This window comes from Tachysurus fulvidraco, chromosome 10 (assembly GCF_022655615.1).
Source record: "Tachysurus fulvidraco isolate hzauxx_2018 chromosome 10, HZAU_PFXX_2.0, whole genome shotgun sequence".
Lineage (NCBI taxonomy): Eukaryota > Metazoa > Chordata > Actinopteri > Siluriformes > Bagridae > Tachysurus > Tachysurus fulvidraco.
In genome coordinates, this window is record NC_062527.1 from 4,215,893 (window position 1) to 4,236,317 (window position 20,425).

A 20,425-nucleotide genomic window follows, 5' to 3' on the forward strand; every position below is an offset into this window, starting at 1 on the left:
GCACCAGAGAACATATATACTGCCACCATATACGCAATCATTTTAGAAAAGATAGTGGAGTCAAAATGCATATTTAACCTGACATTTAGAGTTTTTAATTCTTTAATCGGAGGTATGGTTTCATAGTGAACAACTCCTTTACATTTTGAGGAATCAAACCAATCCCTGAGTCCACAAAACAAACAAAATTAGGTGTGAAAACTGACTTTAATACCGTTTATCACCTATTGTTAGTGAGATCAGACACTGATGTAAGAGTGTTAAAGTTCATCTTAAAGGTGTTGAGTCATAGTCAAGGCTCTAACCTTAACACCTTAATCATGTCTAGAACATTTCATCAGGAGAGAAAAGCTGCCATTCACATGTTCATCAGAACACACTGAAGCACTGTGTATAGCACCTTTATATATCCTTGTATGTTTATACTTATATGCACCAGTAATAGCATTAACATCCAAACAGAGATACGTGACTTTTAAAATATACAGTTAGCTGCCTAGCTGCTGCGAACAAACGACTAATGTGGGGACGTGTTATTTACTACTTGTAGTGCGAACACTTGTAGTTCGGAATTCGGAAATGACGTCATCCAGCGCGGACTCTCCAAGGATTCGGATTCTACCAGCGGTCATGATTCAGCACAACACCCCCGGAACCTCCGCGTTGCTCTCTGTAACGGATACGACAGGGATTGGTGTTTACTATAAGGTAATGTTTGTTTACTAAATATCTGGTAGTTGTCTTCAGGTGCAGTGGGACGAGATGCGAACTGAATTATTATTTATCCGCTGTAGTTTTGTTCACTTTCTGTCCTTTGCTAAACATTTTCACAGAACCCTCACTTAGATCATCTGAACCTTTATTAAACACACACACTTCTCTCTCTCTCTTGAGCAGAGAGAGAGAGAGAGATGAGAGAGTAGAGAGAGAGAGGAGTCAGACAAATAAGATAGAGATAGAGAGCAGAGAGAAATAAAAACACATACCGACAAATACAAAAATATAAGAGAGACGAGAGTAAGAGAGAGAGAGACGAAAAAAGACGAAGTGAGCGATGGGAAGAGATTGGTAGTAAAAGAAAAGGAGGTAAAACAAACTATAACAGATTAGAGTACGAGATGAGAGCGAGAGTACGACAAGAAAGAGAGAGAGAGATCTAGAGAGAGTTAGAAAAAAGAAAGGTACAAAACGCTAAAGAGAGAGCGCGCAGAGAGAGAGAAAAAGAAGAAACAGACAAAAAAGCGGTGGAGAGAGGAGAGCGGAGAGCTGAGAGAGAGAGAGAAGTAAAACAAAAACAAAACACAAAAAAGATACAGTATAAGCGAGAGAGACCGAAGAGGGAGAGTAGAGAGAGAGGAGAGAGAGAGAGAGAGCGCGACGAGGAGAGCGAGAGAGAGAGAGCTGAGAGAGAAAATGAGAAAACAACAACACACACAAAAACAAACGAAGCGCGCGGCAAAATGGGAGGGGACGAAAAAGAGCAGACAGAGAGAGAGAGAGTGCGAGAGCGTGCGCGCACACGAGCGAGAGAGCAGAGAGAGAGCGAGAACAAGAGATGAGAAGAGAGAGGAGAGAAAGGACGAGAGGCGAGAGAGACGAGAGTGAGAGAGAGCGAGCGCGAACAAGCGAACTAGCGATGAGAGAGAGAGAGAGAGAGAAAAAGAGGAGAGGGGAGAGAGAGAGAAGAGTAGAGAGAGAGAGAGAGACATTAGAGAAAAGAGGCAGATACGAGGAGACAGGAGCAGGAGAGAGAGAGCGAGAGAGAGAGAGAGAGAGAGAAGCAGAGAGAGCGAGAGAGAAGGATAAAAAGTCGCTTATACGAGAGACCGAGAGAGCTAGAGAGACGAGGAGAGATGAGAGAGAGAAAACATAGAGCAGAGAGAGGTCGGAGAGAGGGAGAGAGACAAAACAGAGAGAGAGAGAGAGAGAGAGAGAGCAGGAGAGAGAGCGAGAGCGCAAAACCAAGAGAGAGAAAGCGGCGAGAGAGCGAGAGAGAGCGAGAGAGAGAGAGCAGAGAGAGAGAGAGAGATAAGCGGAGATGAGATGAGAGCGATAGGAGAGAGACAGAAAGAGAGAGAGAGAGTAGAGCGCAAGATGAGAAAAAACAAAGAGAGAGAGAGAGTAGAGTAGAGAACGAGAAGAGAGAAGACATCCAATCAAACAAGAGAGACGAGCAGAGACGAGAGAGCGAGCGAGCGCGGAGAGACAAAAGCGCGGGCGGACGCGAGCGGGGAGCGCGCGAGCGCGCCGACGCGACGCGAGAGCAGCGGAGCGCGAGCGAGACAGCAGCGAGGAGGGGAGCGCGCGCGCTGAGCGCGCGCGCGCGCGCGCACACACGCCGCGCGAGCGCGCACACACCACCGCGCGCGCGCGCGCGCGCGCGCGCGCGCGCACACACGCGAGCGCGCGAGCGCCGCGCGCGCACACACGCGCGCGCCCGCGCGCGCACACCGCGGCGCGCGCGCGCGCGCGCACACACACACAGCGCGCGGCGCGCGCGCGCGCGCGCGCACACACCACACGCGCGCGCGCGCGAGCGCGCGCAGCGCGCACACACACCGCGCCCGCGCGCGCACAGCGCGCGCGCGCGCGCGCTGCGCCGCACCACACACGCGCGCGCGCGCGACGCGCGCACACACACACCGCGCGCGCGCGCGCGCGCGCGCGCCGCACACACAACGCGAGCGCGCACACGCGCGCGCGCGCGCGCGCGCGCGCGCGCGCACACACACACCACGCGACGCGCGCGCGCACACACGCGCGCGCGCGCGCGCGCGGCACAAGCTCGGCACACACACACACAGCCGCGCGCGCGCAGACACACACGCGCACACGCGCGCGCGCACCCGCGCACGCACGCGCGCGCGCACACACACACGCACGCGCGCGCGCGCACACGCGCACACACCACACGCGCGCGCGCGCACACACACACGCACGCGCGCGCGCCGCGCACACGCGCACACACACACGCACGCGCGCGCGCGCGCACACACACGCACGCGCGCACACACGCGCGCGCGCGCGCACACACACCACGCGCGCGCGCACACACACACGCGCACGCGCGCGCGCACACACACACGCGCGCGCGCACACACACACGCGCGCGCGCGCGCGCGCGCGCACACACACGCACGCGCGCCGCGCGCACACACACGCACGCGCGCACACACACGCGCGCGCGCGCACACACACACACGCACGCGCGCGCGCGCGCGCGCACACACACACGCACACCACGCGCGCGCGCGCGCGCACACACACACACGCGCGCGCGCGCACACGCGCGCGCGCGCACACACACGCACACACGCGCGCGCGCGCGCACACACACGCACGCGCGCGCGCACACACGCACACGCGCACACACGCGCGCGCGCGCGCGCACACACGCGCGCGCGCGCACACACACGCGCGCGCGCGCGCGCGCACACACACACGCACACCACACACGCGCGCGCGCGCACACGCGCACACACACACACGCGCGCGCGCGCGCACACGCCACGCACACACACGCGCGCGCGCGCACACACACGCGCGCGCGCGCGCGCGCACGCGCGCACACGCGCGCGCACACACACACGCGCGCGCGCGCGCGCACACACACACGCGCACGCGCGCACACGCGCGCGCGCACACGCTCACAGGCACGCGCGCGCGCGCGCGCACACACACACACGCGCGCGCGCGCGCACGCGCGCGCGCACACACACACGCGCGCGCGCGCGCGCACACACACGCGCGCGCGCGCGCGCACACACACGCGCAGCGCGCGCGCGCGCGCACACACACACACGCGCGCCGCGCGCGCACACACACACGCGCGCCTCGCGCCCGCTCGCACACACGCTCGCGCGCGCCGCGCGCTCACACACACACCACTCGCGCTCGAACACTCTCCACACACACACACTTCTCTCGGCTCTCTCTCACACACTCGCTCGTCTCGCGGCGCGCTCACATCCGCTCACACCACACACCGCGCTGCTCAGCTTCTCTCTCTCTCTCTCACACACACTCACTCACACACACACACTCTCTCTCTCTCTCCCACACACTCTCTCTCACACACACACTCTCCCTCTCTCTCTCTCACACACTCTCTCTCACACACACTCTCTCTCTCTCTCTCCCACACACTCTCTCTCACACACATACACACACACTCTCTCTCTCACACATACACACACACTCTCACGCTCTCTCTCTCTCTCTCACTCTCTCTCTCTCTCACACACACACACACACACACACACGAGCTTTTCTCAGTCAGCTTCAGTTGCCCAGACAACACACTGCTTTCCTCTGTGTACACTTGTGTAATCACACACTTCGTATCCACAACAGAGAAATCACTTGAGTCTAAACTGTACAAGCTGCAATCATGTGAAGCTGCTGATTCCATGTCACTTCCCTGATGAGCCTTTTGTAGTGTAGAGCACGTACTCATCTGAACAAACCCTCATCCTGAAGCCCTGAAGCCTACAGATTTACTTCAGAGACAAGAGCTTGAACATTGTGTGTGTGTGTGTTGATTGGTTTCCTCCAGGTCTCTGGTTTGTGCTGAAGGTTTACTGACCCATTTCTCTTTGTCCTTGGCTTGAAGAAAAGATGGACGGTGGTGTTCCAAGTCATTTCTCAGCCATGTTTCCAAACTTGGAGGCTAGCGGAAGCGACAAAGCCCAGAAATCAAACCCAGGATCATTAGGGCTTCACTGCTTGGACACGGAACTCCAGAAGATGCTCATCGATGAACGGATGCGCTGTGAGAATCACAAAACCAACTACCAGACGCTGAAAGCTGAGCACACAAGGTCTGATGGTACTTCACCTGTTTTTGCAATAGGAAATGACTTGCTTTAGACAGAGCAATTGGTTTATTGTGTTGTAGCAGTTTAAATAATTTTAATGGTGTGTGTAGACTGCAGGGTGAGTGTACGCGACTCCAGGGTGAGCTCAAAAGGATGCTGAGTGAGAAGCAGGCTGGTCAGGAGAAATTGCAGCTGTTGCTGGCAGACCTGAGAGGAGAAGTGTTGGATAAAACCCGAGAGCTCGAGGAGCTCAGATTACAGGTACATAAATGTATCTAAAATTTAAAATGGGAGAGGTTTCATGTTTGTGTCTTGTTTAATGAGAACTGAGACATTTTCAATGGATGAATTTTAAATCTTTGTTTTGTAAAAGTCCCGAATGGACCAGTATATCAAAAACAGTTCATCCAGGAATTATTTATTTTTTCTTTACACTTCTACTTAAAGACACAGACAGGAAACGTATTGAACGCAGATGTGTGATTTTTTTATTATTTTTTTTTTTTAAATTCTCAACAAACCAACTGCTTGTGCATGCACCGGTCTACAGGAAAATGCTGTTTGGTTAGCAGTGAGGTTTGTCTGCTTGTACATGGAAATGTTTAGCTTTTGTCAAGATGCCTTAATTATTATTATTATTATTATTATTATTATTTGAAGAAGCCTTTATTATTGCCACACATACATTACAGCTCAGTGGAATTAATTTATTGCAGCTTGGGGACAGCGCACAGGTGGAGCTCTGATACAGCTATGATACAGCACCCCTGGAGCAGAAAGGGTTAAGGGCCTTGCTCAAGGGTCCAACAGTAGCAGCTTGGATTTGCTGGGGTTTGGGGGGGGAGATGTGATAGTGGTTAAGGCATTGGAAAACCATTCAAAACGTTGTGAGTTCAACTCCCAGGTTCATCAAGCTGCCACTGCTGGGCCCTGAGCATGGCCCTTAAACTTCATTTGCTCATTTGTATAAAATGAGGGGGGGAAGAATTCTCACTGTATAAGGGTGTCTGCCAAATGACTATACTATACAACACTATACTATACAAGACATCAGTATTAAACATATACAACAAGAACTGTGTCCATCTACTGGTGTCTGATTGTATACTTTTGGAGCAGATGGTAAAGTGCCAATAACTCGCCAGAAAATACATCCTTCAGTCTGTGGAGTCTGTGAGTGCGTTCCAGATCCAAGACATGCTTTGCATCTAAAAATCCTGTAACTGTTGTGTATATGTACAAACTAGAAAGCTTTAAGTACCTGATAATGAAGGTAAAATTATGTTGTTTTTTTAATTGATTGTACTCTAAATTTCATGAGTGTTGGAGTAATTTAATTGTGTATGTACAATAACCCTAGGTGATGACGCCTCAGCGGTTGGAGTTATTAAAAGCCCAGGTGCAGCAGGAGATGGAAGTTCCTATCATGGAGCGCTTTAATAGGCTAGAGAAAGTAAGTGATTTGTATCTTTCTCCTAGTCGGACTTCTGGTAGGACCGTGTTGCACTGAAAGCCAGTGCTGATGCTTTTTTCACTGGCAGCCATAAAATTTGCTGAAGAAAGAGCACTCATCTGTCATCTGATGTCATCTGTAGCTCTTAAGTATATATCAGAATCAGGTTTATTGGCCAAGTGTGTTGACACACACAAGGAATTTGGTTCCAGCTGTTTGTCACTCTCAAAAGCACAGACATAAATAACACGATACTATATGAGACAAGATAATACAGACTATACAAGACAATGCAGATATGATACAATAGACATTATGAGTATTAAATATGAATACAGAATATATGACTGATCAGTTATGTACATAAAATGTGGGACGTACACGTATCTCCAAAACTATTAGTTTTCATGAAAAAAAAAAAAAACGCTGTATTTTTTTGATTTATTAAACATTGTATCGTTAAAGTGGTTATTATACCTTATATTGCTATAATATACTGTTGTGTACCAACATTAACACATTTTCCCAAAGTCACGTTTTATCGGAGATACAAGCTTTATGACTTGGGAGCAGGGAGATACGAGATTATGCTGTCATTGGTAAGAATGGTACGGACACAGACGTCGCTGCTGCCAGCAGTGTTCAATAAAGTCTACGAGCACGTTGAGCCTTGTGACGAGACAAGGCTTCAATAGTTAACCAAAACTAATGATTGTAGTTACATACATCTTCCTAAACTCTATTTTAAAGGTTTAAGAGCTATAAGTGATGCAATACAAAACACAATAAGCTGATTAGGCTGTCTAATAGGTGGAGATTAGGCTGTCTAATAGGTGGAAATTAGTCTGATCTGCTCGCAAACGTACCTTCGTGGCTCACGGGTTTCTTTCTATCGATTTTTAACAAAACGGGTCTACTCAAATGTATCTAACCTAACTATTTTCACTTGTTAGTGCCTAAAAAACAGTGTTTTACATGCACAGTGCCAAGAGAGGCCGCGAAGCTCTCCTGTGGAGTGAAGAAGAGGTGGAGTTATGAGATTTCTCAGACAGTTGAAGTGTCCAATGGAGTTAAGAGATTTGCGCTCAAGCTATTTTTAAGACTTTAGATTGGTTAATAACTTATCGATATGTGAAAAAATATGAAATTGACAGAATTTGGACATAGGAGGTTTCCGCCCGACAGCGACGAAATAACAATATTGTGCAATAATTATGCCTTTGTGCAATATGCAGCAGCAGCAGTAGTGTGTGTAACATATATACTGATGATGTGATGACGACAGTTCTGATAATGCAGTACTTATGCTATGAAGTAGGGAATATAATTATGGTAAGTTGTTAATCAGGGTAATAAGGGGCCGGGGGGAAAAACTGTTCCTGTGTCTGGCAGTTTTTGTAAATGTGTAATGCCTGCCAGAAGGGAGGAGCTGAAAGAGGTTGTGTCCAGGGTGTGAAGGGTCAGTAGTGATTTTTCCTGCCCGGCTTCTGGTTCTTGTATCGTACAAGTCTTGGGGAGTGGGCAGGGGGCATTATTTTTTCTGCTGTTTTTACTGTGCAATGCAGTCTGTTCCTGTCCTATTTTGTTACTGCACCAAACCAGATGGTGATGGATGTGCACAGGATAGATTCAATGACTGCAGTTTAGAACAGCAGACTATAGAGTGTGTGACTTGTACGGGATGAGAAGAAAGGGAACGGCGGTATTTACTACAGCACTATTTATTTAACCAGTTGTGCATTCTGGTAAGGTTTCCACACATACATGGACATATGGAGGTGTCAAGTTGTTTCATACCATCCCTAAATGTTAGAAGTCAAACTACATTAAAAAATGTGCTTTAAACAAGATGACCAGGGTGAATCAGAAAGTGTTCCAGCAGGTGATACAAGCATAATAGGTGAGATACAAGGTGAGAATATATGGTGTATTGGTAGCATGTCTGTACTGTTGTTTTTAAATCAAAACAATTGGTTCTTTATTTGTCCGTGTTTTCTCTACATGTACCAGGAAGCTGAGAAATACAGATCAGAATACCATAAGCTGCGCTACGACTTCACCTTTCTCAAATCAGAGTTTGATCACCAGCGAGAGGAACACGAGCGCATTTTGGAGGAGCAGCAAATCCGTCACAGTACAGATGTATGTCTTCTGTTGCTTGCATGCATTGACCCCAGCACTGTCACTTAATCTGTAGTATTGCTATAAAGATGCATTGGCTTTTTTTGGGTTTAATTTAACACTGTGTGTGTTTGATATTATATTTAGCTGGCTCTTCTGGAGAGGGAGAAGGAGACGCTGAGTGCGCAGCTGCAGAGCAGAGTGTGTGTGAGCGATGGGAAGCGTGTGGAAGTGCTGTTGAGGGAAAAGGCACAGCTTCATCAGCGGCTCTGTAGCCTTGAGGCCGAGGTGGCTGAGCTGCGTGCAGAGAGGGACAGCACAGGGGCACAGGCAGAAAACACGCACCGCATCCAGCTCCGGCAGCTGGCTGAGTCACAGGCTGCACTCAAAACCCTGGAGGTAAGAGGACTTCTGGACAAATAGGACTAAGACTAGGACTAGTGTGGTTAAGCATCGGTCTGCTTACATGTGGTCCTGTCTGTTTCCATTCTGTTTTCATTACACTGAGTATTATTGGCACCCTTCATAAAAATGAATTAAAATATGTTACAGATGTTTCACACATTGGGTCTTATATATTCATAAATGGTTTGTGTCCACCATGATAACTAAGGCCCAATGTGTGCGCAACATCTGTAAGTTATTTGAACTTATTTGTGACTGTTTATAGCAGGAAACCTTATCCAAAGTGACTTAAAAAGTTTTTGGAGGCACTTTCAAAACCATCATCTTCATGCAAATTCACTAGGTCAGGGCCTGAGAATGGCATCAAGAATTTTTAGTGAAAAGCAGTCATTTGATTTTATTGGCATGAATGTGCAAACTAAAAGAGCCAACAAAAACTCAAACAAAAACAAAAAACATCATCATTCAATACAGTGAATGAAACGTCTTCTTATAAACGGAGGATGAGCTGGTCGGTATGTGCAGAGCTGTGAGCAGTAAATAAATGCCTCAACTTACATGTGTTTGTTTTTGCTGGAATAACAAACAAATTTCAAATAAATTTCACTTCTGCCTTTAAGATCATAAATACAAATGAGCTATTTCAGGATTTGCTTTGCAGTTAATATAATGGCTTGATGTTCATGTCACTCTTTGGTATGTTACAGTCTGAGAAGCAGTCGGTGTTCATGCAGTTAGACCGCGTGGAGAAGGAGCTGCACTTAAGCCAAGAGCAGAACGCTGTGCTCACTGGCAAACTGCACAAGGCTGAGAGGGAAATAAAAGCTCTGAACAGTCAGGTCCGTTCAGCTTAGATGTGCAAAGATTTACACGATTTACATTCTTTGTGCTTTTTTTCACATAGTATAAAATGTCTGGTTTTCTGTTTTTAATATTTAATTTGTAACACACATGGAACAGATCGAAGAAATGAAACATGCCCATAGGCTGGAACTGGCTAATGTAAAGATGGAGTTCTTGAAAGCCAGAGGCGAAGTGGAAATGGAGCGAGACAAACTGCAAACTCAAGTAGAGAGTAAGGTTTGATGTTTGTTACCCTTCCCATTTCTCACTGTGCCTCACATACTAGCTTTATTTTCTAGACTTAACTCGAGAAGAAAATATTTTATTAAATATTTTTTTCTCAAAAAACACTTCCACGTGCGTCTCTCTGTCTCAGGTCTGCAGTCAGATCTTGAAGTTTTGACTGCAGCGGATGAGAGGAATAAGAAGCTGCTGTTAGAAAAAGAGCAGGAAATGATGCTAAGAATACAGGGAGCTAGAGAAGAAGAGCTGCAAAAAATTGTTGTGCTTCAGGAAGAGAAGTAAGTTGTTTCTTCTTTCCTTAAGCCTTTGTTTCCTTCCAGGCTTTCCATTAATAATGTATACATTTATTTCAAAAAGTCAGGTCATAATTTATTCAGTTTATATTTTTTGTATTTATAACATAATGATTTGATTGTTTCTCTGTGTGTGTGGGCATCAGGTTAGAATTGGAGAATCGTCTGTCGGAGCTGGAGCAGCTGAGGGCTTTACAGGAAACAACAGGAAACTCCAAAAATGAGGAATTTGAGGATCGTCTTCGAGCTGCTTGGCTTGGGGAGGAGTCTGCGCGCAAAGAGCTGCAGAACATCAAGTATTCATACTTATGCACATTTCTATATTTTCAGTGTCTATACATTTACTTTATACTTCAGTTCAAAGGTACAGTGGTTAGAACAAGTATTTGATACACTGCCAATTTTGCAGGTTTCCACACTTACAAAGCATGTAGAAGTCTGTAATTTTTATCATAGGTACTCTTCAACTGTGAGTGACAAAATCTAAAACAGAAATCCAGAAAATCCCATTGTATGATTTTTAAGTAATTAATTTGCATTTTATTGCATAAGTATTTGATACATTCGAAAAGCAGAAAATAATATTTGGTACAGAAACCTTTGTTTGCAATTACAGATATGTTTCCTGTAGTTCTTGACCAAGTTTGCACACACTGCAGCAGAGATTTTGGCTCACTCCTCCAGACCTTCTCCAGATCCTTCATTTTTCGGGGCTGTCCCTGGGCTATACAGACTTTCAGCTACCTCCAAAGATTTTCTATTGGGTTCAGGTCTGGAGACTGGCTAGGCCACTCCAGGACCTCTAGATGGTTTTTACGGAGCCACTCCTTAGTTGCACTGGCTGTATGTTTCGGGTCATTGTCATGCTGGAAGACCCAGCCATGACGCATCTTCAATGCTATTACTGAGGTAAAGAGGCTGTTGGCCAAGATCTCGCAATACATGGCCCCATCCATCCTCCCCTCAATGCGGTGCAGTTGTCCTGTCCCATTTGCAGAAAAGCATCCACAAAGAATGATGTTTCCACCTCCATGCTTCACGGTTGGGATCAGATGTGGGAAGTAACGGAGTAAAAATACTTCGTTACTGTACTTAAGTAAATTCTTCTGGTATCAGTACTTTACTCCACTATTTATTTTTCGGACAAGTTTTTACTTTTACTCATTACATTTTTACACAAATATCTGTACTTTTTACTTCTTACATTTTCAAAAAGGACTCGTTACTTTTAGTATTATTCCTTCTCATTGAGCGCTGTTTCCAGCCTATCATCCGATCATTGTGCGGCTTTTTCCCTATGTGACTGATGTACTGTATTATTTACTGGCTATCAGACATAGACTAAGGATAGCGGAGCTAACAATGAGCAGCACGCATACAAAAGGAATGGCTAATGTTAATTCAGAGGGAGTCACCGATGTTAAAATAACTAACAACGAGGACATTCCTGAACACACATGGCCATATATGAGGGAGATGTTTGAAATAATCGGCATCAAAAAGGATTCCTGGCGAATGCGTTGCGAATTGTGTCAACCAGGGGCGGTTCTAGTCCTTTTTTAGGGTGGCTTCAGCCCCCTGTCTGTGATCTCAGCCACCCTAAAACTATAAGGATCATTTTTACTTATTTTTGTTTATTTTTACTAAATAAACAATAAAAATTACGTTAAAACGTCGTCGAAGGGAAAGAAAATATTTATCAGTTTAATCCAAGAGCGATTTTTTTTTTACTTTTCTTTTACACACGTGTTGTAGTCTTTCAAAAGTGCGTCTTCAGCTGTCTGCTTAATTAGAATGGAGAAGCACAGGTACGCGCAGCGTGCACGCGCAGTCAGAGCTGGAGGCGTTTATTTCTAACGTTAATTGGCGGAAAGACGCAAAGACGGCAACCAAAAGCAGTGAAATGTCCCTATTCTTATTACCAGAGTTGTCATATAATATGTAATATAAAACTCTTCTTGTTTTAAATTCTCACTGAGGGCTAAACCCCTAAAGATGAAACCCTAGACCGCCCCTGGTGTCAACCCAAAAACACGAAGTGCTTAATTTAATTAACATTAATTTTGTCATTTGTAAAACATCACAATAATTTTGAGTTGTTTTCAAGGACAGAGCTGGAATCTCCCTACAGTTTGGGATATGGCCTTGGTGATACACTTGGTATACATTACATTTCCAAAAGTATTGGGTCACCTGACCTTTCCTGCTATATGTGGTTGTTTTCTGAACTCATCCCTACTGAACACCTTTGGGGTGAATGTGACCGCTGACTCCACCCTACCTCACCTACATCAGTACCTGCCTTGTGGCTGATGAACACAAATATCCATCAGCACACTCCAAAATTATATATACATACATACATACACACACACACACACACACACACACATATATATATATATATATATATAACATGACGTCCAGTTACCAGCATGACACTAAACAGGTAGTAGTAACGGCGACTTTTTACTTAAGTACATGTCAGAGCCCATACTACTTTACTTTAACTCGAGTAAAAGAGTGTAGTCACTTCTTTTGTCTTTTAAAAAATGAGTATCTGTACTTCTACTTGAGTAAAGGATGTGTGTACTTTTGCCACCTCTGGTTGGGATGGGGTTCTTGGGGTTGTACTCATTATTCTTCGTCCCCCAAACACGGCGAGTGGAGTTTAGACCAAAAAGCTCTATTTTTGTCTCATCAGACCACATGACCTCCCATTCCTCTTCTGGATCATCCAGATGGTCTTTGGCAAACTTCAGTAGGGCCTGGACATGTGCTGGCTTGAGCAGGGGGACCTTGCGTGTGCTGCAGGATTTTAATCCATGAGGCGTAGTGTGTTTCTAATGGTTTTCTTTGAGACTGTGGTCCCAGCTAGCTTCAGGTTATTGACCAGTTTCTGCCGTGTAGTGCTGGGCTGATCCCTCAGCTTCCTCATGATCATTGACACCCCACGAGGTGAGATCTTGCATGGTGCCCCGGACCGAGGGAGATTGACCGTCATCTTGAACTTCTTTCATTTTTTAATTGTGCTAACAGTTGTTGCCTTCTCACCTTATTGCCTACTATCCTGTAGCCCATCCCAGCCTTGTGCAGGTCTACAATTTCATCCCTGATGTTGTTACACAGCTCTCTGACCATTGTGGAGAGGTTGGAGTCTGTTTGATTGAGGGTGTGGACAAGTGTCTTTTATACAGGTAACGGGTTCAAACAGGTGGAGTTAATATAGGTAATGAGAGGAGAACAGGAGGGCTTCTTAAAGAAAAACTAACAGGTCTGCAAGAGCATGAATTCTTAATGGTTGGTAGGCGATCAAATACTTATGCCATGCAATAAAAGACAAATTAATTATTTAAATATCATACAAAGGGATTTTCTGATTTTTTTTGTAAGTTGGCAAACCTGCAAAATCGGCAGAGTATCAAATACTTGTTCTCCCCACTGTATATCTTATCTTAAAAACATTCCACTCAAGGCTTGTTTTATGGAAGTATTTTTTTTTAAATCCCATTTTCAGTCTGGCTGCATGATAAACCACTTCCAATCACCACACACTCCATTTTGCATTCCTTCTATTTTAATTTTAGTAGAACTGAATTTGTTAACATCCAGGTGGCACTACAATCTGTCCAATCTGCTCCATTAAACTTTCTGATGCCTGAAAACACTATGATTAATTAACTCTATTATGCTTTATTGGGGTGTAATATTACGGTGGATCACATGCATACTTATACACTCTCAATACAAGGTTCTTGGTTCAATTTGTCAGCATACTGATCAATGCTTTCAATAGACTGCATAAGAATGTAAGCTGTACATAATAAAATACAGTTTATGTGTAAAACATTTAACCTTTATCGAACCCAAACGATCTCTGAAAAGAAACATCCTCATTTAAGAATCAGCAGAATGAAAGAAACAAAGCAAGTTCTAAGCAAGTTGCTTTTCACAAGCTAAGGAGCTAACATAATAGCATAAAATGTATTGGTGTAAGAATAACAAATCTTTAAGTTCTGGTGTAAGGGAGCATTTCAGCTTCTCACAGTATATTGAAAATGTACGCTGGGAGCTGTGGACCCAAACACTGCAGTGTAAAGTCTGTGGTAAATTTTACAGTACATTGGTGCTAATACCTTTTGGTGGTCCAATGACAGCATCCAACCACCATGTCCCAGGTTTGCTTCCCACTGATAAAATGAGAGAGTTACATCAGGAAGGCATATATAAAGAATTAAATATGCCGACCAACAACAATTACATCAGTTCTAATACTATACATACCCTTGTCTGACTTTAGACAAAACATGAAGCAAACACATTTAATGTTGTACGGTTTAATAAAAAAATATAATGTCAGCTAAAATATTGTGATTATACACCACCATGTGACACTGTGTTGTATTTTAATTCTGTGTCTTACACTTATAGGATGTGTATAAATCAGTATTAGCTGTTGATTTTCTGTCTGTGTTTTGGTATGTCTTAGAGCTAAAATGCAGCAGCATGCACAGCAGCTAGAGGAGCTGGAGAGACAAAAGTTGGAGAACACAGAGTTGAGAAGAGTACGTCCTAAACCTGTCCATGACTGTAGACAATATGAAATATGTCTGTTTATACTTAAATGATTTCTGTATTGTTTCTGACAGTTTTCTAATTTCACGACTCATCTTTATTTTTCAGCATAATGCAGAGCTAAATGTGCAAATCAGCACTCTGTCATATTCAGAGCATGAACTGATGGACACTAGCGGAAGGCTGAGGGAGAGTCTGGAACGGGTGAGAGAAGAGTTACGAAATGCTCGGACTCAAATGGAGAAAACACAACAGGAAGCTGAGAGGTACAAACTTAAAGCTGCCTTTCTGTATTCTTTGATTTTCATTTCACGCTCACTTCTTCATATCCCCACTTGTGTTCTTTCCCTTAGTCAGTTCTTATTTTTAGTTAGGTGTTTTTTCCTGTTCCTGAAATATTCAGAGCTTATTCCTTCGAAAACCAGAGATTATTATCTCTATTTTAATAATCTTGACATATTTAATAGACAAGTTAACTAACTAAACTCACTAATACAAGGTCAAGAGTTCAGGTTAGAGAAAAATGGTTAAATCAGTTCTAGAAGCTAAGAAGAATACAGTATTATGACATTATTTCAGGGTATTGTCACTTCACGTCAAACAGTGTATTGTATTGAGTTATCGTACTTTCTTTATTAAATGCTTTATTAAATGCTTTACATATTTAATAGACAAGTTAACTAACTAAACTCACTAATACAAGGTCAAGAGTTCAGGTTAGAGAAAAATGGTTAAATCAGTTCTAGTAGCTAAGAAGAATACAGTATTATGACATTATTTCAGGGTATTGTCACTTCACGTCAAACTGTATTGTATTGAGTTATCGTACTTTCTTTATTAAATGCTTTACATTTTTGTCAATTTTCTTGTTATAGTCCTGCTGTTTTGCCCACTAGTAGAGTAACTATTGATGTATAATAATAATTCTGACACCCCAATCCACCCCTCCACCATATCTTTTAATTCACAAATTATTCACAAAATTAAGATTTAAATTTAATTTGGGTTCTGAAATTGATTTGATTGGCAGGATAAGAAACATCAGCTGCATACTGAAACAGTAAACATCACATGAGCCTCTCTTCACCAGTACTCTAATCCCACACAGCTGTCCTCTTATCTGTTTCAGGCTGGAAGAGGAGAGACGTGTGGAATGGTTGGAGGAGAAACATAAACTTCAGCAAAGAGAAGCAGAACTGCAGGAGAAATACAGCCAAGCCAAACAGCGCATGCAAAAAGCTGCACTTGCACAAAAAAAGGTCATTGTCTTTTCGGACTGTATCTTTATCTGTCGTGTTCTCAAATTATTTCCTCAAACTACCAAGGGACTGATGGGCCATATTATAGCTGATAGAATTATTATTGTTGCTTTGCATCACTTCTTATGTTCAGTAATTAAAAAAACAAAGCTTTTTGCAATAGCTATTGTTTTGAAGCCAGAAAAATGTTAACATCTCATTCACCTGTATTTTGTTTACATTTTGAAACAATGAATAAATGCTATGTTTAATTTTAATCTTTGTATTATTTCACCATGTAATTATTTCTCCCACTTACCTTTTTATAGAGAAAGACCCTGACTGAGGCAAAGGAGAAGAAACTGCAGGATAAATTACAGCTGCTTGAAGCCAAGATAGAAGAACTGGAAATTGAATGTTCTTTGTCCAAGAAGTGTGAATGACTTGACAAAATCTTTTTAATAATAAGTGATCTTGTTTGTTTGGATTTTAATCCAGCTTTGTACATGTTTGTCTCAGAAATCCCTCATTTGCTGAGGAGCATGCTCAACTTATCAGACGTCTAACAGAGCTGCAGAGGAGACACAAGGAGTTTCGCCAGCTGCTCTTGGGAGACCACATGCCCTCGATATCTCATCCCCACTCAGTGCTCAATGCAGGACCTGAATGCAGCTTTATAACCCAGCAGGTGAACTGAACTGAGTAAAACATTACCATTGGCAATATGGAAGTACATACTTTATCTTTATTTGCTGTCTTGATTAAAGCTTAAGGTGATGAAGTATAGTTTAAGTCATTCATAGTTCCATTCAACTTCATTCCTGCTTGTTTTCTTTGAGTAATATTTCCATAATACAATCACTTATTTGACTACCATTTACAAAATGTTTTTTATATTTTTCAGACAAAGGTTTGCTCTGTTCAGAAAGATAGATTGTTTTTTCTATTATTTGTGTGTAGAGTTTGGATCGTGAGTGTACTGTTTTATTTATAAAAAAGGGCACTGAGCCTCTTTGTGTACTATGTCAGAGACACCTGTAGAGGGCTCTGGAAACCTCCTCCATGCAAAGTATTTATATACTCAGCTCAGAGTCTTTAACTGAAGTAGGATTTAATAGGGTTCAACTCCAAAGACCAGGATCACTAAGACAAGAGAGATCTTAAAGAATAAAATGTATTTAATTTTTAAAATAAATGAAATTTGTCATGAATTAAACATGCTCATTCTTATTCTTAGCTGTGTCCATAATTATGCCCAGATATTAAAATGTTCTTAAAGAGATTAGTAACTTCTCTGGTTGTATGGAGTTAGTGAAATATTTATTATATAGAATTATTTTTGACTCTTATATTTAGAACATTCTTTGTGCTTTAAAAACTATTTCCTTTCTTCCAGGAGGAGCAATATTTACGGCAGTTATCAGGGTTGCAGAGAAGACTGGAGGAGCTGGAGAACAGTCAGCAGCAACAGCTGCAGGAACTGACTCCTCCTCTGGATCGGGACAGAGAAAAAGAAAGACTTTTAACACCTCAGGACAGCCTGACTAACCTCTGACCCTATGCTATTTTGGGACTAGAGGTGATCATATTGTGTCAAGATTTGTATTGTATTAATTTTTTATTTTTTTATTTTTTTTATTTTTGGTGTTTAATAAATGGTTTTCAAAATATAGCTCAAGTCTTCCATATTCCTGATCCTGGTCCAAACGATACCTTGCTTTGTAAACTAATTGTACTTATCCAGATCTTCATGCAAGATGATGGACTAGTTTTGAGTAAATTAAAAGGTTTTATTCGTTTTTTTTTGCAGTTAGCTGAAACAAGCTCAAAAATATCTTGCCTACATTAAATCTACACCCATGATTGATCTTAACATAGTTGTAAATAAAATTTAATCAAAAATCACTACTTTATCCTGTTTGAATAATTTTGTCTTGCCCTAGAAGCTGCAAGATACCCAAGCCTATCAATTATTTAGGTTATCTTTAGGAAATGACTGTGCTTATTGGTGCTACTCCACTGTTAGTTTGTTGACATTATATGCTGCTATACATATGAGCAACCAGATTGAATGTGAAACAAAAATGTCATTCAAGTTCATGCAAATCCAAAGGGATTGCTACATACCATGCTACAATCTGAAGAATGTTAATTTAGCATTTTACAGGGGTTGGACAAAATAATGTGGACACAATATGCAACATGTCTTTGCTAATAAGGTGTGTCCAACACCTTATTAGCAAAGACATGTTGCATATTGTGTCCACCATTTGTATTTAATACAGCTTCCAAGCTTTGTGGAATAGATTCCTTCTAACTTCCATTTTCTAGCAGAATTTTGTACCATTCATCTAACAAAATATCTTTTAGTTGCTTCAGAGAGGTTGGAGCAGGGAACCTGCTTCTCACTCTTCTCTCCAAAATTTTCCAAGGTCCGTTCGGGTTCAGCCCGAAGGAGCGACGTGGGGCCGATCTCCAGTGGGCCCACCACCTGCAGGAGAAACCGTAAGGGGCCGGTGCATTGTGAATTGGGTGGCAGCTGAAGGCAGGGGCCTCGGCGACCCAATCCCCGGACACGGAATCTGGCTCTAGGGACATGGAATGTCACCACGCTGGGCGGGAAGGAGCCTGAGCTGGTGCGGGAGGTTGAGAGATACCGACTAGAGGTAGTTAGGCTCGCCTTCACGCACAGCTTGGGCTCTGGAACCCAACTCCTCGAGAGAGGCTGGACTCTTTACTACTCTGGAGTTGCCCGTGGTGAGAGGCGGCAGGCTGGTGTGGGCTTGCTCATAGCCCCCCAGCTCAGCCGCCGTGTATTGGAGTTCACCCCGGTGAACGAGAGGGTCGTTTCCCTGCACCTTCGGGTCAGGGATATGTCTCTCACTGTTATTTGCGCTTATGGGCCAAATGGCAGTGTAGAGTACTCGACTTCTTGGCGTCTCTGGGAGGGGTCCGACCGGGGTGCTTCGACCGTGCTTCGACCGGGGACTCTGTCGTTTTACTGGGGGACTTCAATGCTCATGTGGGCAGTGACAGTGACACCTGGAGGGGTGTGATTGGGAGGAACGGCCCCCCCGACCCGAGTGGTGTTCTGTTATTGGACTTCTGTGCTAGTCATAGTTTGTCCATAACGAACACCATGTTCAAGCATAAAGGTGTCTATCAGTTCACGTAGCACCAGGACACCCTAGGTCAGAGGTCGATGATCGACTTTGTGGTTGTTTCATCTGACCTCCGGCCATATGTCTTGGACACTCAGGTAAAGAGGGGGCGGAGCTGTCAACTGATCACCACCTGGTAGTAAGTTGGATCCGATGGCAGGGGAGGAAGTTGGACAGACTTGGCAGACCCAAACGTACTGTGAGGGTCTGCTGGGAACGTTTGGCAGAGTCTCCTGTCAGAGAGATCTTCAACTCCCACCTCCGGCAGAGCTTCAACCAGATCCCGAGGGAGGTTGGAGACATTGAGTCTGAGTGGACCATGTTCTCCACTTCCATTGTCGGCACGGCTGCTCGGAGCTGTGGCCGTAAGGTCTACGGTGCCTGTTGTGGCGGCAACCCCCGAACCCGGTGGTGGACCCGGGATGTAAGGGATGAGCCTGGTTGGCTTGGGGGACTCAGCTGAGAGGTACCGGAGGGTCAAGCGAGCTTCAGCCCGGGTGGTTGCAGAGGCAAAAACTCGGGTATGGGAGGAGTTTGGTGAGGCCATGGAGAAGGATTATCGGTCGGCCTCGAAGAAATTCTGGCAAACCGTCTGGCGTCTCAGGAGGGGGAAGCAGTGCCCTGCTCACACTGTTTACAGTGGGAGTGGGAATCTGCTGACTTCGACTGGGGACATTCTCGGACGGTGGAAGGAGTACTTTGAGGTTCTCCTCAACCCCACCGACATATCTTCCACTGAGGAAGCAGAGGCCGAGGACTCAGTTGTGGACTCGTCGATCCCCCAAGCTGAGGTCACTGAGGTAGTTGAGAAGCTCCTCAGTGGCAAGGCACCAGGGGTGGATGAGATGAGGTACTCAAGTCTCTTGATGTTGTGGGGCTGTCTTGGTTGACATGCCTCTGTAACATCGCATGGCGGTTGGGGACAGTGCCTTTGGACCGGCAGACTGGGGTGGTGGTCCCTCTGATTAAGAAGGGGGACCAGAGGGTGTGTTCCAACTACAGGGGATCACACTCCTCAGCCTCCCCGGAAAAGTCTATGCCAGTGTACTGGAGAGGAGAATTCGGCCGATAGTCGAACCTCGGATGCAGGAGGAACAATGTGGGTTTCGTCCCGGTTGTGGAACACTTCACCATCTCTATACCCTCACCAGGCTGCTGGAGGGGTCATGGGAGTTTTCCCAACCAGTCCACATGTGCTTTGTGGATCTGGAGAAGGCATTCGACTGTGTCCCTCGTGGTGACCTGTGGGGGGTGTATGGGGAGTATGGGGTCCGGG

At 44.7% G+C, this 20,425-nt stretch overlaps 1 protein-coding gene across 6 annotated transcripts; it reads left to right on the forward strand.

The window, feature by feature from the left end:
• Positions 1 to 559: 559 nt before the first annotated feature.
• cep83 (centrosomal protein 83) lies at positions 560 to 17,894 on the forward strand. Of its 6 annotated transcripts, none has more exons than XM_047819662.1 (16): positions 560 to 708; positions 4,618 to 4,820; positions 4,928 to 5,078; positions 6,178 to 6,270; positions 8,281 to 8,412; positions 8,539 to 8,790; positions 9,504 to 9,635; positions 9,757 to 9,871; positions 10,016 to 10,160; positions 10,322 to 10,471; positions 14,665 to 14,740; positions 14,859 to 15,016; positions 15,859 to 16,009; positions 16,318 to 16,421; positions 16,508 to 16,676; positions 17,385 to 17,894. In XM_047819662.1, exons 1-16 carry the CDS (start codon positions 580 to 582, stop codon positions 17,541 to 17,543), a joined length of 2,319 nt encoding a protein of 772 aa, XP_047675618.1. In that variant the 5' UTR covers positions 560 to 579; the 3' UTR covers positions 17,544 to 17,894. The 6 variants fall into 6 exon arrangements, with proteins under 6 accessions (XP_047675618.1, XP_027019727.2, XP_047675619.1 ...); XM_027163926.2 differs by having other exon boundaries at positions 561 to 708; positions 15,880 to 16,009; XM_047819663.1 differs by having other exon boundaries at positions 575 to 708; positions 4,556 to 4,820.
• The last annotated feature ends 2,531 nt before the right edge of the window (positions 17,895 to 20,425 follow it).